Genomic DNA, 22,052 nt, shown 5'->3' with positions numbered 1-22,052 from the left:
GCCTGTAATCCCAGCAGTCTGAGAGGCAGGCGGATTTCTGAGTTCGAGGCCAGCCTGGTCTACAGTGAGTTCCAGGACAGCCAGGACTACACAGAGAAACCCTGTCTCAAAAAAAAAAAAACAAATCAAAAATAAATAAAATAAAATAAAATAAAATAAAATAAAATAAAATAATAAAATAAATAAAATAAAATAAAATAAAATAAAATAAAATAAAAAAATAAAAAATAAAATAAAATAAAATAAAAGCGGTTTGGATATTCCGGCCAATCGCAGCTCTAACTCAGAAAGTCTGGATTGTTCGACCAATCGCAGCCCTGGACGCAAGAGGGCGGATTTTCCTACCAATCGCAGCCCGGAACGCAGCGAGGTAGCAGGTCTCAGGCCGAGCCGAGAGCGGTGGGCGTGGTTGAGAAAAGATGGCGGCGCCCGCGGCTCCTGCGGAGCCCCAGGCTTCCGGGGCTCCTCGGCTCCCCGTGTGTCTGTTGGTGTTGGGAATGGCAGGATCCGGGAAAACTACCTTTGTACAGGTGACGTTCACCATGCCGGAGCGGTAGTGACGCCTCAGGCCTGGGAGGGAGGGAGGAAGTTGTCTGGGGAACTGAAGGGTCCGGGCGCGTGGTTTTCTGGGGGCTGTCCTCTGACTCCAGTTCCTTCCCGAAGCTTCGAACCCTAGCCTGGGTCACTTGAGGCAGTCTCCTGCCTATCCTTGGTACAGCTGAGATTGTCTTGCTGCGAATTGTCAGCTTTCCGAAGGCCCGGGCTTAAAGAGTTAGGGAAGTGTAATGCCAACTGCGCAGGTTTTGCCTGAAGAGTCATGAAAGAAACACTTCGTTCGACCTACCACGTTCTAAACTCGGAGTGTACAGCGGCAATGAGATCCACAGGGTTCTTGCTTTCACGGAGTGAATGTTTTAGAAGAGGAGAGAGAAGTAAACCCTTGGAGGGTCAGAGTTAGCGAAGTGATGTAGGGGAGGAGACAGGTACTGGAACTAGATGGCTTTTAAACTTACAGTGTTGAACACGCAGAAGGAAGGAGGAGATTGTTACAGATTTTATAAGCATGGTCAGTAAAGGGATGTGAATTCTCTGGGCCTTTTCCTGTCCTTGGGTCATCACCCTCCAACCCTGGCTTCCTGTTTTTGCAGAGACTCACAGGACACCTGCACAGTAAAGGTTGTCCACCGTATGTAATCAACCTGGACCCAGCTGTGCATGAAGTCCCCTTTCCCGCCAATATTGGTGAGTGCCTGCCTGCCTGCTTGCTTGCCTGCCTGTCTGCTTTCCTTCCTTCCTTCCTTCCTTCCTTCCTTCCTTCCTTCCTTCCTTCCTTCCTCCCTCCCTCCCTCCCTCCCTCCCTCCCTCCCTCCCTCCCTCCCTCCCTCCCACTATCTATAGTCTTTTATTTTCTGGGTATTTGCCTGAGTTCCAGAACAGGCTTCTTGCTTGTTCAGATTTATCCCTCTGTTATGTACTATTGCGTCCTCCCTTCCCTCCCCACTTCTCTCCTCCCCCAGTATGTAAACCTTTGAATTGATTCGAGAATGAGGCGTGACATTAGGTTGGGCTATCACCTGACACATGAATCATTTGATATTTTTTTTTGTCAGAGTTTATGAGTTCTGCTATAATTCACTCTGATCTGTAGGAAGGTTCCTTCCGTTTCCAGAGTTATGGAGGCTGTGTATAAAAATATGCAGTGTTCAGAGGAGAGCTTTCCGATTGAGACTATCAGAATGATTAAGTATTGGCCAGATCCGAGGGAGCCTGAGGCAGAGAGTTCAGAGTTAGTCTGACTTACATAGCCAAACCTTGTTTGGAAAAGAAAAAGTGGGGGTGAGGGGCTGATTTATTACCAAAGTGCGTGTGATCCTCTGACAGGCTTCTTGGGGGGGTCCAGGCTTCCTGATTCCCAGGCCATAACTCTCACTTGCTAATCCTATTAAACTTCTTATACCCCAAATATACAAATTGGGTGGTCGGGGCGGGGGGGGGGGGGGTCAGATCTTGTTTTAAGAATCACCGATTCGGCCAGGCAGTGGTGGCTCACACCTTTAATCCCAGCACTCAGGAGGAAGACACAGGCAGATCTCTGAGTTACAAACCAACATTGTCTACAGAGAGAGTTCTAGGACAGCCAGAGCTACACAGAGAAAAGAAACAAGCAAACAAGAACAAGCAGAGTTCTATTTAAACAAGAGGATAAATATGTAATATTGTCCATCTATAGACTGGTGGGTAGGTTTGTTTTTATTCCTTTTTGTTTTATGAGTATGGGTGTTTTGCCCACATGTGTGTCTGCATCACATATGTGTCTGGTTCCTGCAGAGGCCAGAAGAGGGTGCCAGGACCCCTGGAACTGGATCTAGAGGTGATTATGAGCTGCCGTGTGGGTGCTGGGAACTGAATCTGGGTCCTCTGCAAGAGCTTGAGTGCTCTTAATCACTGAGCATCTCCAGCCCCTGGTGGATAATTGTGGTAGATCTTAGTAGACTGGCTTGCTTGTTGTTCTGGTAATAAATTGGCTAGTAAGAAGTCTTCTTGTTTTTTGTTTTGTTTGTTGGTTTTCCTGCCCACTACCATTGAAATGGTCTAAAACATGTAATTTTGTGTTGGACAGTATCTATCATAACTAAGAGCTTCTGGCCAAACCTTTTCTTTGTGTGTTTGAGACAGGGTCTCTCTGTATAGTCCTGGCTGTCCTGGAATCACTCTAGATTAGACCAGTCTTGAACTCACAGAAATCCACCTGCCTCTGTCTCCTGAGCCCTCGGATTAAGGGTGTTTGCCACCACGCCTAGGAGCCTGACATTCTTCGTAGGATGCTTGGCAGTTGCCTTTAGTCAGTAAGTGCGAAGGAAGGTGTAAGCAGACACTGGAAGACCCAGCTGCACTTCTGTAATCTCAGCACTCACTGAGGAAGGAGGCCGAGGAAGGAGACCCGCGTGGGCTACTTGGCAAGCTCAGAGTCAGTCCTGACAAATGAGATAAAAGTGAAAAATAAAGGAAACCATTCTCTGTCTTTCCCCTCAGATATTCGAGACACAGTGAAATATAAAGAAGTCATGAAGCAGTATCCTTTTCCTCGTCTGCTGCGGGATTGACTCTGTCTTGGCGAACTGCTGGCTTTCATTTTTGGGGGTGGGGTGGTGGTTTTGCCTGTCAAGCTGTGACAATATAAGTAGAAAACCCACATCCTTTTAAGTAATCATATTAAGAGGATGTAAGATGAATAAGATGAGTGTAGGAGAGATCAGAGATTTCCGTACTATCTCCTGGTTTCTTAACATCACTTGGACTGTAAGTGTTGTCACTAAAGATCTGAGAAGCTGTGTGAGCTGTTACTGCCTGGGCCTTGGGTGAAACAGTCATTGGTAAAGTTACTCACAGGAATTTACACCAGGAGACTCAGACAAATACATTGAGTTGTATTCTTTTTTGTTGTTGTTGTTTTTTGTTTTTTGAGGCAGGGTTTCTCTGTGTTGTCCTGGAACTCACTCTGTAGACCAGGCTGGCCTCGAACCTAGAAATCCGCCTGCCTCTGCCTCCCAAGTGCTGGGATTAAAGGCGTGCACCACCACTGCCCAGCTGAGTTGTATTCTTATGGATTGATTTCAGCATGACCTCTGTCTCTCTGAGTAACCCTAGGAAGGCTTGCTTAATGAGAATCAGAATAAAGAGTGTTACATGCAGGTGTGGCTAGCCTGAAGCTAAAGAGATCTGCCTGTCTCTGCCTCCTGAATGCTGAGATTAAAGGTTCTGAGCTGCCACTCCACACCTGGCTTCACAGACGATTTTAACCACTGGTGCCTGCAGCCTGTCACTGTTTGACATGTGTGTATTCACTAACTTTTGGTCACACCATCGTCCTTATCTTCTGTGGCCAGTCCTAAACCAGAGACTAGCAAGGAGGACCTTGCTAGAAAACACTGGGGTTGTATGGTTATCAAAGACTAGGTTTGCCAGCATCCATTAGGTTAAACATCAATACCAAAATGTGTTGGATGGATGATAACCAAGTACTAACTATACAATCTCATGTGCAATTTTAATCCATAACCGAATGTTCAGATATGGACTTGGGCCAAACGGTGGCATAGTGACCTCACTCAACCTCTTTGCTACCAGATTTGATCAGGTATGGCATCACTTACATATAGTCACGAACTGTAGAATTCTGACTCTTCACGTGCTCTAGCTTGGTAGCTAGCTACATGTGTAGCTACAGTGGTCTAGAAGATCAGCAAAGATGAAGAAATACCAAAGTTAAGCAGGTGTTTTGTGTAGACCCGGAAATAGCCTATGTCAAGTGAGCTGGGATACTTCACATTTTATGTTTGTGAGACAACAAAAATCCAAAGGACCTGGGTTCTTTCTCTGGCCTGATATCAGCTTGTGGTGTCACCCTGGGCCTGGAACTGAAGGACACAGGGTACTGTGATCATCTACAGCAAGGAACGGAGACATGCTGATGCTTTTTCTCTTAACAAGTGTTTGTCATCCTTTAGGTTTTCTTGATCACTTACTTCCATGGGAGGGGGTTATAATCATTGTAATCTGATTCTGCCACTTGAGACATTAACATTTGACCAAAACCCAGTGGGATGGTCAAGTGTGCAAGGGACCTGGCTGTGACAGTGACTGGGCTCTGGGCTCCCCAGGTCGCAGTGTGGCAGCTGTGGCTCTGCCTCCTTACCTCAAGGAGTCCATTACTTTGTGTCCCAGGTTGTGCTTCGTGATGCTGCCTGTAATAATGCGGCCACCCTGGTGGGGCCTCCAGGAGTGTGTTATAAGTAGATCCTGTTATAAGTCACATCCAGGAGTGTGTTATAAGTAGATCCTGTTATAAGTCACCTCCAGGAGTGTGTTATAAGTAGATCCTGTTATAAGTCACCTCCAGGAGTGTGTTATAAGTAGATCCTGTTATAAGTCACATCCAGGAGTGTGTTATAAGTAGATCCTGTTATAAGTCACCTCCAGTAGTGTGTTATAAGTAGATCCTGTTATAAGTCACATCCAGGAGTATGTTATAAGTAGATCCTGTTATAAGTCACCTCCAGGAGTGTGTTATAAGTAGATCCTGTTATAAGTCACCTCCAGGAGTGTGTTATAAGTAGATCCTGTTATAAGTCACCTCCAGGAGTGTGTTATAAGTAGATCCTGTTATAAGTCACCTCCAGGAGTGTGTTATAAGTAGATCCTGTTATAAGTCACCTCCAGGAGTGTGTTATAAGTAGATCCTGTTATAAGTCACCTCCAGGAGTGTGTTATAAGTAGATCCTGTTATAAGTCACCTCCAGGAGTGTGTTATAAGTAGATCCTGTTATAAGTCACATCCAGTAGTGTGTTATAAGTAGATCCTGTTATAAGTCACATCTTTTTCTTCTAGGTGATGAAATTTATTGAGAAGGCCCAGAACACATTCAAGTAGGTGATTTCAGTTGACTACTGGTTTATTGCCTGTCATCAATACATTCTAGACTTTTGAGTGGATTGGGAGACCTTTGAACCTTAGCTGTTAACTGAGACTAAATCATTAGAAATTAAAACAAAGAAAAGTGGACAAGGAAATCATTGAGATGATATATAATGCAGAGGATTGCTCCCAATTACTGTGACCCCCGTCTATCGTCCATGTTCCATCTTATATGATGTAGAGACACTTTCAGAGGAAGACTTGCTCACTGTTTGAGGAAGTGCAGTCTCCCGTGATGGGGAAGACATGAATATTGTGTATGCGCATTAGTGCACGTGCACACATAATCTTACTGCCATTTCTCACCATTAACTATTACTAAGTTTTTAATATGCTTACTTTTTCTGAGGGAGAAAGATTTAGAAAAAAAAAGATGTGCTCATTATAAAAAATTCATATCATGGACCAATGGATGGCTCAGTAGGCAGAGGCACGTGCCACCAGGCCTGACAGGCTGAGTCTGCCCTGGGTCCAGCGCGGTAGGAGCAGGCACGCCTACACGTTGACCTCTGGCTTCTGTGTGCTTGCGTGGCTCTGCTCAGACATGCTCACTGAGTAAACGTAACAAGAACTTATTCAAAAGGAATAAATACTATTGGAAACATGGAACCATCAGTAGCAATTCCTGTTTTCTAGTGAGTGGCATTTTACCTGTTTCTGTGCATAAAGTTTTATTACAAAGATGGGACTAAAATTGAGGTAGATTTTTGTTTTCATTAGGAAAAACAATTTTTTTTTGGAGATCATGTTCTGTAAAGTTTTCTTTTTTTTCTTTATTATTATTATTATTGGTTTTTTGGATTTGGTTTTTTTTCGAGACAGGGTTTCTCTGTATAGCTCTGGTTGTCCTGAAACTCACTCTGTAGACCAGGCTGGCCTCAAACTCAGAAATCTGCCTGCTTCTGCCTCCCAGAGTGCTGGGATTAAAGGCTTGCACCACCACTGCCCAGCTAAAGTTATCTTTTATAATACACACTGCATATGGATCACTGTTATTTAATTCACACCTCTCCTCACTCACCCAGGCACCCTTGGTTTCCCTTTCTGGTTCCCTAGTGCCTGTCCTATATTTATTTGCTACCTTTTTTATTGGTTTATTTTCATGGGGACTGGACCCAGGGTATTGAACATCCTTAGCCTATGCACAGCCTGTCTTCCATACTGACTTGCATCCGTGTCTCCAAGGTTGTCTGTTTTTAAACATATTTTTAAGATAAAATTTACATGTCTTCCAATTGTAGGAATCAGGGATGTCTAGTACATCCACAGAATTGTGCACAGGGCTATATAACTATCTCTGCTGTCAATTTTACAATATTGTCATCTGTTCAGAAATACTCTATAGGCAATATTTCCCCATCCCCCATTTCTCCATTTCTTCCTCTCCTTCCCTCCATTCCTCATCCTTGTCCCTAAGAAGTCAGAGAGTTGCTTTCTGGTTTTGATAATGTCTCATCCGTAGTGCAGTGTTTCTGTAATTATCAGTTCCCTTTCTGACTGTTTACCACAACTTGCACTGCGTGGTTTTTTCTCATTAGCATATTTGATCTGGAGCAAACTTGGGAATACGCAGCTTTAGGGTGTGATAGGACTTTTTGGCAGTGCGCAGAGGGTATTGCATCTTGGAGCAACAGACATTTAGCATTCTCTGTGATGGAATATCTTCTGAACTGCCAAAGTCTAACCTTCCTTTAATGATCTCCTTGCCCCAGGTATGTCTTGATTGACACACCGGGACAGATTGAAGTATTTACCTGGTCAGCTTCGGGGACAATCATCACCGAGGCCCTGGTGAGTATTGTGGATCTTGTTCACGGGGACATCTAGCAGGCTAGTGTCTCAGCCTCTGTCATGCCTGGGGCTGAATATGAGGGGGGAGAGAGGGGCTCTGCACACCCTGTCCACAGTGGGTCTCTTGCCAAGAAGGGGAGGAAGAGAGTATGGGAGCAAGTGATGAGCCCTCTGATTAAGCCTTCACTTGGTGTGTGGTTCTAGGCGTCCTCATTCCCGACAGTGGTCATCTATGTCATGGACACGTCACGGAGCACTAACCCAGTGACCTTCATGTCCAACATGCTCTACGCATGCAGGTAACTAATAATTGGTAGATGTGGTATTGGCGGGTGTGTGTGTATGTGTGTGTGTTTCTCTTTCTTTCTCCGATGTATTTCTTACTTACTTTATTTATTTTGTCTTTTGGGGGCAGAGTTTTTCTTCTGTAGTCCTGGCTGTTCGGGACCTCCCTTTGTAGACCATGCTGGCCTTGAACACATGGAGACCCGACTGCCTCTGTCCCCTGCATGCTAGGATAAAAGGCATAAGCCACCACTGCCTGGCTCCTTCCTTAGTTCCTTATTTATTTGTTTTAAAAGAGTTATTTGTTTTATATATACAAGTACACTGTTGCTGTCTTCAGACACACCAGAAGAGGGCATCAGATCCCATTACAGATGATTGTGAGGCATCATGTGGTTGCTGGGAATTGAACTCAGAACCTCTGGAAGAACAGTCAGTGCTCTTATCCACAGAGCCACCTCTCCAGCCCCTTTTTTATTTTTTTAAAGACATTTATTATTTATTTGTGTGTATGTGAGCCTGCATGATATATGTGTACCATGTGCACTCAGGAGCTTGTGGAGGCTAGAAGAGGGCGTCATGTCTCTTTGAACTGGAGTTACGGGTAGTTGTGAGCCACCACATACGTGCTGGCGGCCGAGCCTGGGTTCCCTGTGAGAGCAGTAAGTGCTCTTAACTGCTGAGCTGTCGCTCCAGCCTCACTGTATCTGACAGAACCCTCGGGTTCAGGTCTGGGTTCTGGTGCCCTGGGCTCACAGTCCTTTGCATTTACTGCCCAGTTGATTGGTATGAGTTAGGGGAAGGCTAATAAAGGAAGACATGTACAGTTGGCATTCTCTCAGCATCTTCCTCCCTTGCCTGTCGGAGAGGTGGGAGTTACTCCCAGCTGGGAGAGAGCTGTCTGCCTAGAACAGTTCTCTTGTGTACATGGCGCTTAGGTTTTGTATAAGTGGCGAAAAAGGGTAACATGAAGAGACATTAGGAATAAAAAGTTTTATCCAAGCCAGGTATGGTGTTGCCCTCATAATCAAGTCAGGAGGTGGAATGGGGCAACTTCAAGGCTGGTGTGGACTATGGTGTAAGACCTGCCAGGACATCAGGAACAGTAACAGCAGAAAGATCTTTTTTTTTTTTTTTGGATTTGTTTTTTTTCGAGACAGGGTTTCTCTTCGTAGTCCTGGCTGTCCTGGAACTTACTCTGTAGTCCAGGCTAGCCTTGAACTCAGAAATCCGCCTGCCTCTGCCTCCCAGAGTGCTGGGATTACAGGCGTGCGCCACCACCCCCGGGCCAGAAAGATCTTAGAATCCAGGTGTGTACTGTTTTATCCCAGACGTTGCTCTGGAGAGCAAAGATGATTCATGGGTCTCGTTGAAGGACAGCGCTGAGGAAACTGACAGACGTTAATCTGGGGAGCGCATGATAGGTCTTGGAATAAACATTCCATTGGATACAAGAAGTCCTGATCCACCTAGAAATTTCATGAAAGATGGCATTGTTCCACAGTCATATTAATGGGTAAAAGACAGCTACTTGGTTATCCCAAGGAGTAGTCGTTTTGCAGTGTATGAATAGCTTGGTGTCAGAGGACTGGGAATCTAGCTAAGCAGTAGAGGTTGTGCCATGCGTGTTCAAGGCCTGGGCCAGGTGTGAGGACTGCAGACACTAAGTAAAGGGCAAGGGAAGATCAACTTTAGAAACATTTCATGATGCGTATGCTAAGGATATAGCATTTCCTCTTGTCCCTCTCCCTCGGTAAATGTGGGATGTTTTCAACCGGTAGAATGATATTTTTGAAGACTGGGGACAGGAAAGTGGCTATGAATTCAAGGACCAGCCTGGCCTGTGTACTATTAAGTTCTATGCTAGTGTAGGCTACAAAATACTTTAAGTGTAAATTACATACATTTTCATAGCGTTTGTGTGGATTAAAGAAGATACTATATGTACATATAAAAGTGGCTACCAGAGTAACCATCCTATGATGAGTACTCAATAAAGGCTCATTCTGTGCATTTGGGTAAAAAAAAAAAAGACTTGTCTAATAAAATAATAAAAAAAGATCAATATCACCATCTGGTATGGGCTTGAAGGATCAGTTTCTGCCTGGATGTTGGTGGACATTTCACTTTGGGAGAGACTGAATTCCGTCTGAAAGTTTTCCTGTTCTCTTTACTGAGTCCCATGAGCTCAAGTGCCTTTTAGTTATTTTTGGAAACAAGTACTCTCTGTATGCCCAGACTGGCCCTGACCTCATGAACGTCCTGACTCTGCCCTCTGAGTGCTAGAAGTACAAGCGTGTGACATTATGCCTGGCTTAAAATGCTTGTACTAATGCTGGTTCCGTGTGTGGTTTTTTTTCAGCATCTTGTACAAAACCAAGCTGCCTTTCATTGTGGTCATGAACAAAGTGAGTGGCTGGTGCCAGCTGCGGGATTTCAGCATGCCTTTATCAGCCTTAGCTGATGGTAGAAGGTTTGGCTAGCAGGGGTGAAGAGTGACTTGAGGCACTGTCGGTACACTGGATTTTCCTACAGAAAGTCAGTCACAGGCACATCAGGGAAGTGGGGGCTGCCATATGGAGTGGGTATTTAGTACTGCCTCTAAGTCACCCAAAGTGATGGTTGGGTAGATCGAGCAATCCGTCAACCCCAGAGTACCAGTCATCCCTCAGCATTGGGGATTCTCTATCGGCAGAGGGACAAGCAGTTTACTGGAAAATATTGATAGATGTCTTTATTGTTCGTTGCAATGGAGCTGTAAGCAGGGCCAGAGAGGGAAAATCTAGAGCTGATGAAGTCTTTACTGTTAGCACTTACTTAAAGAAATGTTTTTGCCATAGTTTAGTCCATGACCTTTATTCAGGTTGATGATGACTGCCTTCTCTCTGGTACAGACCGACATCATTGACCACAGCTTTGCAGTGGAGTGGATGCAGGATTTTGAGGCTTTCCAGGATGCCTTGAACCAAGAGACTACCTACGTCAGTAACCTGACCCGCTCCATGAGCCTGGTGCTAGATGAGTTCTACAGCTCACTCAGGGTAAATTTGCCCCTCTGCATAGTGACAGTAGCTGCAGACGGTATCTTACCACAGCCTTACCTGCTGTTGAGCCAAAGTCGAAAGGAAGGCTCTACATCCTGTAAGGTGACCTCCACACTCCAAGACTTTGTAAGAGGTAGTTCCTGGGCTGGCATGCAGCTAGGTGGCAGAGCATTTCTCTAGCATGCAAATTAACAAGGCCTGGCTTTGATCCCCAACATTTCAGAGCAAGACAAACAGTGTGGCGCTTCACAGGGTGCACAGGAGCCCCCTCATCAGAGTTTGTGATGCAGTTTGAGAGGGTCCAGGAGAAGTGACGTATGGTGCAGCCTGAGGCCAGGGGAAATGGGCAGTTGGTCTGATGGTGGGTGGGGGTCCGGGATGAGTGTTTTAGAGAATGTAGCCCATGATTTACACTGAGGGAGGAGTAAGGCTGTGTAAGCAGAGCTGGCTGTGGGTGGCCCAGAGCTCACCCAGGCAGTGGTACGGAGACAACAGAAAGAATTAGGTTTGGTTTGGTTTGATGGGGAATAAAATTGTACAAAACGGCCAGGTTTGATCCTAATTGTTTTCTTTTTTTGTTTGTTTGTTTTTGGTTTTGGGGCTTTTGTTTTGTTGTTTTGGTTTTTTGAGATAGGGTTTCTCTGTGTAGCCTTGACTGTCCTGGATTTCCCTCTGTAGAACAGGCTGTCCTTGAACTCAGATCCATCCACCTGCCTCTGTCTCCCACAGGCCGTGCCACCACTGCTCAGCTTAGAGTTTTCTTTTAAATTATTGGTTTTTCATTGCCTTAATTTCATTGATTCCCGGCTAGGTAGGCTATTTGGTTCAGTTTGGATTTTTCCAGAGATGTCTTTATCCAAATGTGTTTTATGACTCTTTTAATGACAAAATTCTAGAAGCAAAATGCTCAGTATTTTAAAGTGCTTCTTGGCAGGTGGTAGGTGTGTCTGCTGTGGTGGGCACCGGCTTGGATGAACTCTGTGCTCAGGTCGCCAGCGCTGCAGAGGAGTACGAAAGGTGAGCTGGGTCAGGGGCTGCTGCCGCGCCTGCTCTTCTTACCCACCATTCCTCCCATCTGACAGTCGTTCCGTCAGCATTTATGTGCTCTGTGTAAAGTGTATGTGCCATACACGTGTGTGCTAGACCAGACCACACTCAGGAGTGACATGTTCCCGTTCCCTTTAAAAAGATGGAAGTATGAAGTGTTAAGTGGACTGAGAGGCTCCGAGGCAGGGGTCATCCAGCCTCTTGTGTAAAGATCCACTTGGTAGACATTACAGGCTTTGTGGGCAGCATCTCTGTTCTGTCATTGTAGGACAGAAGACCTGTAGATAGTTCAGAAACTATGTCATGGTTATGTCCCTGTAATATATCGCCTATAGAAACAGTCACGGTGTGCATCTGGCACCAGTGCTGCTGCATTATTTGAGGAAGTATATGCAGCGTCATAATAATTGCTGACGCGTAGAGATACTTCATAAATGCCAGCTACGCTGCTGTCATTGTCAGTGGGATCCCATCTCCCTAAAGGGAAGTAGAGTTGGCATTTCTAACCCAAGAACATGACCTCATAGGCTGCTTGGTAGCGCGCTGCTTTGGCTTCATAGCTTGCTCATAAGGACCACATGTGGTTGCCAGGCAACATTATTTTCCACTGGTTAACCATCAAGAGTTCCATGTGTGTTTCCGAGGCTCGGGGTGGCGTCTGTTCTGTTGTCGCTCAGGCCCATCACTTCCTATGTGGGGACTTCCTGAGCAGCAGTCCGTCCTCGCCTGCTTCCTCACCCCTCAGTCAGGGGCTTCCTCCTCAGTCTTTGCAGCACAGTCTTCAGTGTAGCAGGACTCAGAGGCCTTGACTATTTAAAGCTCAGGCCCTTTGCTGGGCAGTCTCCCAGCTGCTCTAGCCAGATCACTCCAGGCACTCAGTCCTCCCTCCGCTCCCCTCTGTTCAGCCTCTCCCCTCCCTGTCCCTTTCTTCCCACCTGTTTTCTTCTCCCAGTCTCCCTCTCTCGAAGATGTGCTCTCCTTTTCTACCCAGCTATTGGCTCTCAGCTCTTTATTACAGCCAATCAGAAACAAGTCTAAGTTGCCTTAGGTAGGTGAGGAGGAATGAGTATTTACAGAATGAGACAGGTGATGGGCCATAGAAGTAACAGTACCAAGATCCGGCCAGCATTGAGTATACAGAGGCACCTTCCTGCAGTGTACCTCACACACCAGGGCCTGTTGAGTGTATAGAGCACTAGAGAGGGTTAAGAAAACAGAAGCGATGGGTTTAGGATGGGTGGTGCGGGTCATTCAGGAGAGGAACTTAGAAGACATGTCTTTTTCCAGGGAATATCGTCCTGAATACGAGCGTCTGAAGAAATCACTGGTAAGAGGGACATGATGTCATTTAGAGCTCTTAAAAGGTCTGCTGAGCCCGCTCAGGGCACAGCCTGCAGTCCTAGCCAGTCACCAGGGACTGAAAGGGGAATTTGATTGGAGAAGTTGGGGACCAGCTGGCAAGCTGGCCTGTGGTGTAATTAGCACTTGGTAGTAGGGATGGAAAGGAAAGTTTAGGGCCAGCTTCAGTTACATGGTGAGTTTGAGGCAAGCCTGGACTACATGAGACACTAACCCTCAAGACCAAGGGGAAAAACCCTAACCTTAATTAACCCTAACTCCTCCAAACATCCCTCTGAGTCATCTCAGAATGGACGCTTTGTTTAGGTGTTCTGTGTAAATTTTAAATATACCTTTATGTGGTTTTTATTTCTAGCTTTACTGAGATACGATTGACTGATGGAATTTCAGTATTTCTTTTAAGTTCCCATATATTTTGTTTTGTTTTTGGGGCTGCTCTGTACACTGAGCTTAGCCCCGTTTGGCCCTGTTGGGTTTTGAGTTGAGGTCTCATTGTAGCTGGTCTGAAATTCTAGGGCACTAGAGATCTTCTAACTGAGCCATTTGAGCAGGCAGGACTGCAGCTGTGCGGTCCCACATATCAGACACTCTTTCTTTTAAATTGGTGACTGTGTGTTGTCTGTGCAGACAGGCCTCTGCACAATCCCCACCACTTTGTCCTTTTTTCTTTTGCATCATGCTTCTGAGTGCTGGGAGGCATGAGCCACCATATAGGCTATGTATCTGAATTTTTAAATATCAGAATTTCGCTGAACTCCATATACCAAGTCCTCCCCCCTCCCCCATGCTCTGAGATCAGTTTAAAGGGTAGTCGTAGGGTTTTGAAGAACAGAGTGGTCTCACAACTCGTACCCAATGTTCAAATGAGACTGTTGTTGTCAGAGCCTGCACCGGGTTCTTTGTCACAGACCCTTCTTGAGCTATACTCGAGGGTTGTTGGGTCATGGTTTGGGGTATAAATTCGAAATTATTTTCATTCACCTTATGACAGAAAATCTACTGTCACTTGGGCCTATGCACCACACTGGTTTGTCTCCATGTCCATCATCCTTTCCCAGCCTATAGGGCTTTTGGTTTTTTTTTCTTTTTAGATTTTTGGATTTGGTTTCTCTGTATAGCCCTGGCTGTCCTGGAACTCACTCTGTAGGCCAGGGTGGCCTCGAACTCAGAAATCCGCCCACCTCTGCCTCCCAGAGTGCTGGGATTACAGGCGTGCGCCACCTCCGCCTGGCTGCCTCTAGCACTTTTATCATTTCCAATCTCCTCCTAAAAGGCGGCCATCTTGGGACTGGGGACTGGCTGAGTATCTACTTAGCATGCACAAAACCTTGGATTTGTTCCTCAGCACCAGACAAGCATGGTGGTGCTTCCTGTTTAGTCCAGGGTCATCCATGGTTACTGAGTGAGTTTGAGGATGACCTACACTGCATGACAACCTACCTTTAAAAACCAAACGATTACAGATGTGTTCATGTGGAGTGGGAGAGTACACTCGGGGGTAAAAGGGCAGCTTGCTAGAGTCGGGTATCCTAATGTGGGGTCCACAGAGTGGGTTAGGTCACCAGGCCATAAGCACCTCCACCCGCCGAGCTGCCTCACCCGCCCAGCATCTCTTGTTTAATTTGAGGACATATCCCCCCCCCCGCCCCCCCTCTGCAGGCAAGCGCCCAGAGTACTCAGCAGAAGGAGCAGTTGGAGCGTCTTCGGAAGGATATGGGCTCCGTGGCCCTGGACCCAGGGGCCGGCAAAGGTATTGGAAGTGCTCTTGGTGTTTGAAGGGAACGGAGGGTGGATCCACTCAGCAGCAATATGCATATAAGTGAGCAAGAGAAAGCACAGGGGAAACGGAGGCAGGTCTGACGTGTCTACGTGTGTCCATGACCGGGAACAGAGCATACCAGAAGGTGGTGACGCACACCTCACACTGCTCCCAGTCTCATTTGAAAGTTTTTTTACTTCACTTTGGCAAGGGACTGTGGCTTTTTTTTTTACAGTGCATAATCTCTGAATTTTAGCTATACAGAAAAATTATGTCTTTAGTACATAGAACTGCTGTAACTTTTGAAGAGTTCCAGAATGTTAACATCTGCATTTTCTTTTTCTGCCTCTTCCTGCTACATGTGAGTTTATATATCACATAATATACATTACTTTTTCCTAAATTACTTAAAACTCATGCAGATGCAGTGTTCTTCTTTTTTGAATCTGTGTATTCTTTCTAAAAATAATGATATAATTTTATAAAGCCCCAGTGCAGCATGAGATTGACAAGGGCACAGTATTGTCTACTATGTGGTCTTTGGTGTAGCCATTCCCATCAGAGCAGACTGAGCCCATCAGGTTTGGGAGCACGCGCCCTTGTCCACTGCCACCTAGCTGGCCCTGGACTCTGTATACTGCTGATTTCTTTCCTTTCGTGCCTGCGCATTATATGGCAGACTTGTAAAAGGCTTCCGTGTCCGCTCAGGCTGCTCTCCCTGTTCTGCGTCCTTTCCCTGGCTGTTCTTGCATTCCCTTGTCCCATGCACGTCCACACCAGCTCACCTAGCTTCCTGGGAAGCTTTTCAGTATTTCTATTGAGGTTATGTTGTGCTCCTAAATTAACCCAGGAAGAGCTGACATCTCTTTGGTCTCCCATCTTCCTCCTCGAGAGTAGGAAGTATTTTTGTGCATGGCAGGTCTTGAGTCTTTCTGGACTGTTATCTTGTGTATGTTTTCATATTTCTCATTACATTGTTGAGTGGATCTTATCTTCTTTGCTACATGTTGTTTTACTCTGGTAACTGGTATAGGTTTGTGCTGTGGTTTCTTCTCTCGGTCTTTGGGTCTTTGTATCCTGCTAACTGTCCTTACTTTTTGTTCCTCCCTCCCTCCCTCCCTCCCTCTCTCCCTCCCACCCTCCCTCCCTCCCTCCCTCCCTCCCTCCCTCCCTCCCTCCTTTACTCCATTCTTTCCTAAATTCTGTTATTTTTATCATTGACCCTTTGTGAGTGTCTAGGATGTGCTTATATTTAAAAAATATATACTCCTAAGGCCGGAGAGATGGGTCAGCAGCTAAGAGCACTTGCTGTCTTGCAGAGAACCCAGGTTCAGTTCCCAGTACGCACATGATGGCTCGCATGCACCTGTAACTGCAGCTCCAGATGATCCAGCGGACTCTTTTTACTTCCATGGGCAGCAGACTTGCTTGTGGCTCATAAATATGCATGTAGGCAAAATACTTGTACACAAAAACAAGTGTAAATCAATCTAAAAACACATATATCTTCCCTGGCAAGATGATGGACTGCCCATAAAAAGGATGGTAGAGCCATGCTATGGCGGCACACACCTTTAATCCCAGTACTTGGCAGGCTGAGGCAGGAGGAACTATGAATTCAAGACCAGCCTACAGAGTGAGTTCTAGGACATCCAGGACCACACAGAGAAGCCCTGTCTCAGAAAAAAAACAAAAACAAAACAAAAAACAGTATAGAAATTTGTTTAGCTCAGTGGGACCCAGAAACCACATACATGGACTTTATTTTTTAATATTCTAAGTTCCATTTTATGTATGTATTCATTGTGGCAGTAAATTAGATATGTTCTTTTTTCCCCCCGTCTTTTAACAACAGTTTTTTGGGGGTACTTTATTACAAGAGGGAAGCTTCTATTTGTGACCTCTGTTCACTTACGTCTCTCTGAGATCAGCAGGGGGAGCCCGCCTGGGTCCCCAGGAGCTTGAGTGTTCCTGTGCTGTTCTCAGCGCACAGCTCACTATCTTCTCTGAGTATATAGTGAGGTCTTCCAGAGTCACTCGTGGGGACCTGAAAGGCAAATCTGCTGCTGTATCCAGATGAGCTGTTGAAGGGGAGGAGAGTTTCTGTGAGTGTCTTGAGATGACACTCACTGTATCTGGGTGATTCTTAGTTGGGTATGGTAGGAAGCATTCACTGTTAGCGCATCCTGCCACCATCCTGTGTAGGATCATAGGGCCCTGGGATCACCCACCTCCCTGACAGATGGTCTAACTACATAGCTCTGGCTGTCCTGGAACTCAATCTGTAGACCAGGCTGGCTTTGAACTCACTGCCTGCCTCTGCCTCCCAAGTGTTGGTTGGCCTCTGAGACTTGTTTCTGTCCCTGTTACTGTTTTCAGTCCGTCTTATACCCTCCCCAGCAGAGCTCCCAACCCCACAGGCTCCTGGACGATGGGCAGTGGGCATAGCCTCCTGTGGTTTCAGGTCCTCATAGAAATGAACTTCTACTGAGTCCTGTGCCAGGAATTCTTGATAAGTCTGTCCTCATTCTCTTGGGCTTTATCCTTATTCACTGAGTAGGGAATGCTGCCGCCCCCCCCCCCCCCAATGGCTCGGAGGCGGCCTGGCTGCCCTATCTGGCCATTTAACCTGAACTTTTTTTCAGGCCTCCCTTGAACCTGATTTCCACCTAGAATCTTCATTGCCCTGGGTCACCATTTGTCTTATAGTTTATCTTTCTTTGGAATTTTAAAGCATAGCTTCTTCCAGTCTGTGAGCAGAAAAACAGAGTGCTGGGGTTTCAGAGATGTCTCTCATGTTTTCCTCAGTAGAAACAAGGGGGCTCATGACATGGCTTTGTGAAGTAAACCCTGTTAGGAATGGCAAGTGGAGTTATACTTGGATGACAAACTCTCCCACATGTCTGTCAGTCACGTGCGCTCTCATGCTGCTGTCTGATCTCAGCTATCAGCTCACGTGCACTGATCAGTGTTTTCACCCTAGACAGCGCACCTCCTGTGCTGGACCCTTCAGAATTGATCCTGACACGAGGAACCTTGGATGAGGAGGATGAGGAAGCCGACAGTGACACGGACGACATTGACCACAGAGGTGAGAGGCAGCCAGTGAGATAGCAGCTGCCCCGTCTGCTCAGGAGATTGTCACTGTTGAGGGGAGATCCTGAGCATCTGGCCAGGGACTAGGGGGTGGGGGGTGGGTGGGCGGGGAAGGGAGCACGGCAGAGCGTACAGCGCCCACAAAGGGCTCCACGTGGAGAGTTCTGGCCTTGCTGCGGGTTCTAACTTCATTCTGTGCTGTGGCAGAAGAGCCTGAGGGAAAGCAGTGCAGGGGGGAGAGGGTTTGTCCCCGCTCATAATCCAGTTTCCGTCGCTGTGGAGCAGTCGGGTCACAGGCACAGCCAGGAGCAGGGAGATGAATGCATACACCCCACTGTGTGCATCTCCCTCATACAGTCTGGACCCCTGTCTAGCGAGTGGCCGCACACAGTGGGCAGGGTCTCCACACTGAGACGCAGCACCATGCCTTCAGGACTTGTCTCTTCTCCTGAAGTTCCGACTCAGTCGGCAGATGCTGTTGGTTTCGTCTGTTTCCGGGTTTGGTTGGTTGGTGTTAAGGCTGTTCCCCAGGCTGTTGTACCTCTGAAAGCATTGCTCCTGAGCTACATACGTCCCGAGTCATTAACGTTGGGTTTTGAAGATGTGTTTATTTTACTTTCTGTGTGCGAGTGTCTTGCCTGTGTGTCACTGTATGAATGCCTACAGGTACAGATGTCGTGAGCCACCACATGGGTGCTGGGACAGACCTGGCTCCCACAGAGAGCAGCAAGTGCTCTAATCGCCGAGCCGCCTCTCCAGCCCCCCGAGGGTGTGACTATTTAGCAGTCACATGTGATTCCCGATTTTATTCCTAGCTCTTGGGTGGCTGAGGCTATAGGTAAATCTACAATTCTTTCTCTTGCCTACCTGAGCAGACCTCATTTCAGTTATTTATGAAGGGGATATTTTCTTTACTTTGATGCTGTGTGTTCTGGACTGAGGAGGGTGTGAGCGTGTAATTTCTTAAAAGTAGTTTCAGCCAGGTGTGGAGGCGTATACATGCCTATAACCTCAACGCTGGAGAGACTGAGGCAGGAGTCTCAGGTTCCAGGCCATCTTGGGACTTGGGATCCATAGCAAGTCCCTGTCTTGAAAAAGTGACAAATAATTTTAAATTGTTTTTCCCAATCTCTCTCTCTCTCTCTCTCTCTCTCTGTGTGTGTGTGTGTGTGTGTGTGTGATAAGAGCTCTGATTCATTGTCTACAGTGAAAGTTTTAAAAGCAGCACCCCTTTCTCCTACAGTTACAGAGGAAAGCCGTGAAGAGCCAGCATTTCAGAACTTCATGCAGGAATCAATGGCACAACACTGGAAGAGAAACAAGTAGGCCCTCCCACCTCCTGCCCGAGTCTGATGTGCTGGGTCTCCGTGCAGAGGGCATCCTTCCTGTGAACCAGGGCTGCTGTCAAGAGCAGTTTTCTCTCAGTGGTCACTTTGAGGGAAACTGGACTTAGATGAAGTCTGGTTGAAGGCGGAGCTGGCAGGTGGATGCCGTCCTTGGGTAGCTTCTCCCTGATATTTATATGAGGAGGTATTCCCACTGCTCTGTGAGCTGACAGCTGTTCAGCTTGTGACTTCATGTTGTGTCATTTGAACTCAAGTATTTATGCTGCTGATGGGACAGAGAGACCTGTCCTGAAGATGACTTTGGGTCTTGACTAGCTGCGTCTGTGGGCACAGCTTCCTCCTGACTCTGTACCCCAAATTACTGTTCTTTAAGTAGGATGGGAAAGGAGGGTGCGTTTGTACAGAGGGGCAGCCCAGTGCTCTTGGCAGCCAGGTCTGATGTGATCTGTGCTCACATGAGGTAGCACATTTTCAAGAATACTGGTGGAATGGTGACTTTGATAAAGATTTTAACTTTGTGGTGAGTTTTTCCATGACTTGATTTGATATTAGAAGGTATGTGATCACTAACAGATTTACCACTGTTAGTTACGACATGTCTGGTAGGAAGCAGTGCATAGGTTATTTTCCCATGTCCATCCACCTAACCATACCCAAAACCATGTCCTTCTTATATTGAATTTAGAACAATACAAAGCATTGTTCGTGACCAGGATTTGGTCCATTCAATATTTACATGACTAGAAGGGTTTGCCCTGGTTCTTAAGAGTGTGGTCTCTGCACAAGAAGTGAAATCATCAGCCAGAAAATTCTTACTGAACACCTCTAAATCAGTGGTTTTAGAAATGGGGCTGTTTCATAATCCCTCCAGATGACTGGTAGTCTCTTTTCAGAACTGTTTCAAGTCAGCCTGTGACTGAATCTCGGGCCAGGTGAATCAGCCACCCCATCCTCATATGTGCCTTCTCAGGCTTATCTTTCTTGACAGGTGCTTATTCTCCAGGGTTATTTCAGAGCCACACAGAATTTTATCTTGCTATTGATTATTTAACATTCCATAGCTAGTGGGAAATGTTGATCTAAAAACCTTATCTTCTTTTTTTTTTTTTTTTTTGAGACAGGATTTCTCTGTGTGGCCCTAGCTGTCCTGGAACTCTGTAGACCAGGCTGGCCTTGAACTCAGAAATCCTCCTGCCTCTGCCTCCCAAGTGTTGGGATCAAAGGTGTGTGCCACCACCGCTTGGCCTTTTTCTTCTTTTTTAAAGACCTTTCTGCCAGGTGTTGTGGTGCCTGTCTTTAATCCCAGCATGTGGGAGGCAGAGACAGGTGGGCTTCTGTGTCAGGGTGACATACAGTGAGACTTTGTTTTACAAAAGACCACCTCTGCCTCCTGGTAGGCCTATAGGGTGGGCTATCATACTTGATGTATTCTTTAAGGGGAAACCATACACATAACATTACCGACACGCTCGGCTCTTTGAGGTGCCTCCTCTCCTTTTCTTTCTTAAAATATTACCTCTCTCCTGCTGGCAGCTCTCTAAGGGTCTTGTACAAGACCTAGTACATGCTGTGGAGAAACTCGGCTAATTAAGGTCACAGTCTAGAATGTCTAGATAGCTCCTCTGAGCTCAATGCAAAATGGAGAACTCCCTTTACCCGGAGCTGGGTAGCTGATCCCCCAACACCCTCTACTTGGGAAAGGTGAGATACTCTTTGGCAAACCTACAAGTTCAACTTCCTCTTTCTGGATAAGAACCTGCTCCAAGGTCTCTGGCATTCATGGAATGCCCCTCCATACAAATGAGACATTCACAGTACTTTAAACTCTAGGCAGTGATTTTACAATCACCCTGAAAACTCCTTCCCACTCTCTGTGGTTCATATTTATCCCTTGTCCTCCCTGAATAATGTGTATGCACACACGCCCACCCCAACCAAGCTATGTGCACCAGCTGTCCCACTGAAGATTGGCTAAGAGTGGATTCATTGAGCTGTAAACTAAGACCCTCCAAGTCCCCGCCATCCCCAACTCCGCTTCATCCTTCCAGCCTGGTGTGTCACAGTACCTGGACACCAGAGGACACACGCCACAATATGGAGACGTTTAATGAATGTTTCCTAAGTGAATTAGGTAGACTAACTGCCTCTTGGCCACTTTATGAAAATGAAGGTAAGATCTGTCTTTTTGGGTTTCTATTGTTGTGAAGAGAAACCATGGCAATTCTTGTAACAGACATGGTGCTGGAGAGGCTGAGAATTCTGTATCTTTGTAGCAGGAGAAGAACTGATACACTAGGCCTGGCTTGAGCATGAGACCTCAAAGCCTGCCCCTGTAACAGGCCCCCAACAAAGTCACGCATACTCCAGCAAGGCCACACCTCCTAACAGTGCCATTCCCTGTGAGCCCTGGTTCATTTTCAAACTGCCAGAAGATCAAAACAGGATAGATTTAAGAGTTTTAAGGATTACTTTGAAAAATCCTATTTTAAAATAAGTTATAACTTTAGGAGGCAGGACTGTAGGAGTCTAGGATACATGAGACTGTCTTTGAAAACTAAGTTGGGACAGTGAGATGGTGGGTTAAAGGCACTTGCTATGCAAACCTGACACCATGCCTTCTGCCCCTGGTGCCCATGTGAGGGTTGAAGGAGAGAGCTGACTGCACACAGCCAATTGTCTCTGGCCTCTCTATACAGGCCACACACACCATGCACACATATAACAAACCTCAAACCTGAGGAGAGCTCACCACAAACCTTAAAAAAAATTAACAAATTTAAAAAATTGTTAAATTGGAATAACTCAAATGACTTATTTCCAAGTGAATTTATTGTTCTGTCTTTTGAGGA

At 46.3% G+C, this 22,052-nt stretch overlaps 1 protein-coding gene across 1 annotated transcript; it reads left to right on the top strand.

The window, feature by feature from the left end:
• Positions 1–389: 389 nt before the first annotated feature.
• Positions 390–19,727, top strand: Gpn1 (GPN-loop GTPase 1). The gene is made up of 14 exons (XM_052186348.1): positions 390–530; positions 1,149–1,242; positions 3,034–3,073; positions 4,072–4,138; positions 5,390–5,427; positions 7,189–7,267; positions 7,472–7,566; positions 9,915–9,960; positions 10,447–10,593; positions 11,531–11,613; positions 12,931–12,970; positions 14,662–14,752; positions 17,745–17,852; positions 19,101–19,727. Exons 1-14 carry the CDS (start codon positions 420–422, stop codon positions 19,181–19,183), a joined length of 1,122 nt encoding a protein of 373 aa, XP_052042308.1. The 5' UTR covers positions 390–419; the 3' UTR covers positions 19,184–19,727.
• Positions 19,728–22,052: the final 2,325 nt, after the last annotated feature.

This window comes from Apodemus sylvaticus, chromosome 6, assembly GCF_947179515.1.
Source record: "Apodemus sylvaticus chromosome 6, mApoSyl1.1, whole genome shotgun sequence".
NCBI classification, from domain to species: domain Eukaryota; kingdom Metazoa; phylum Chordata; class Mammalia; order Rodentia; family Muridae; genus Apodemus; species Apodemus sylvaticus.
This window is presented reverse-complemented; position numbering and strand designations above follow the sequence as displayed.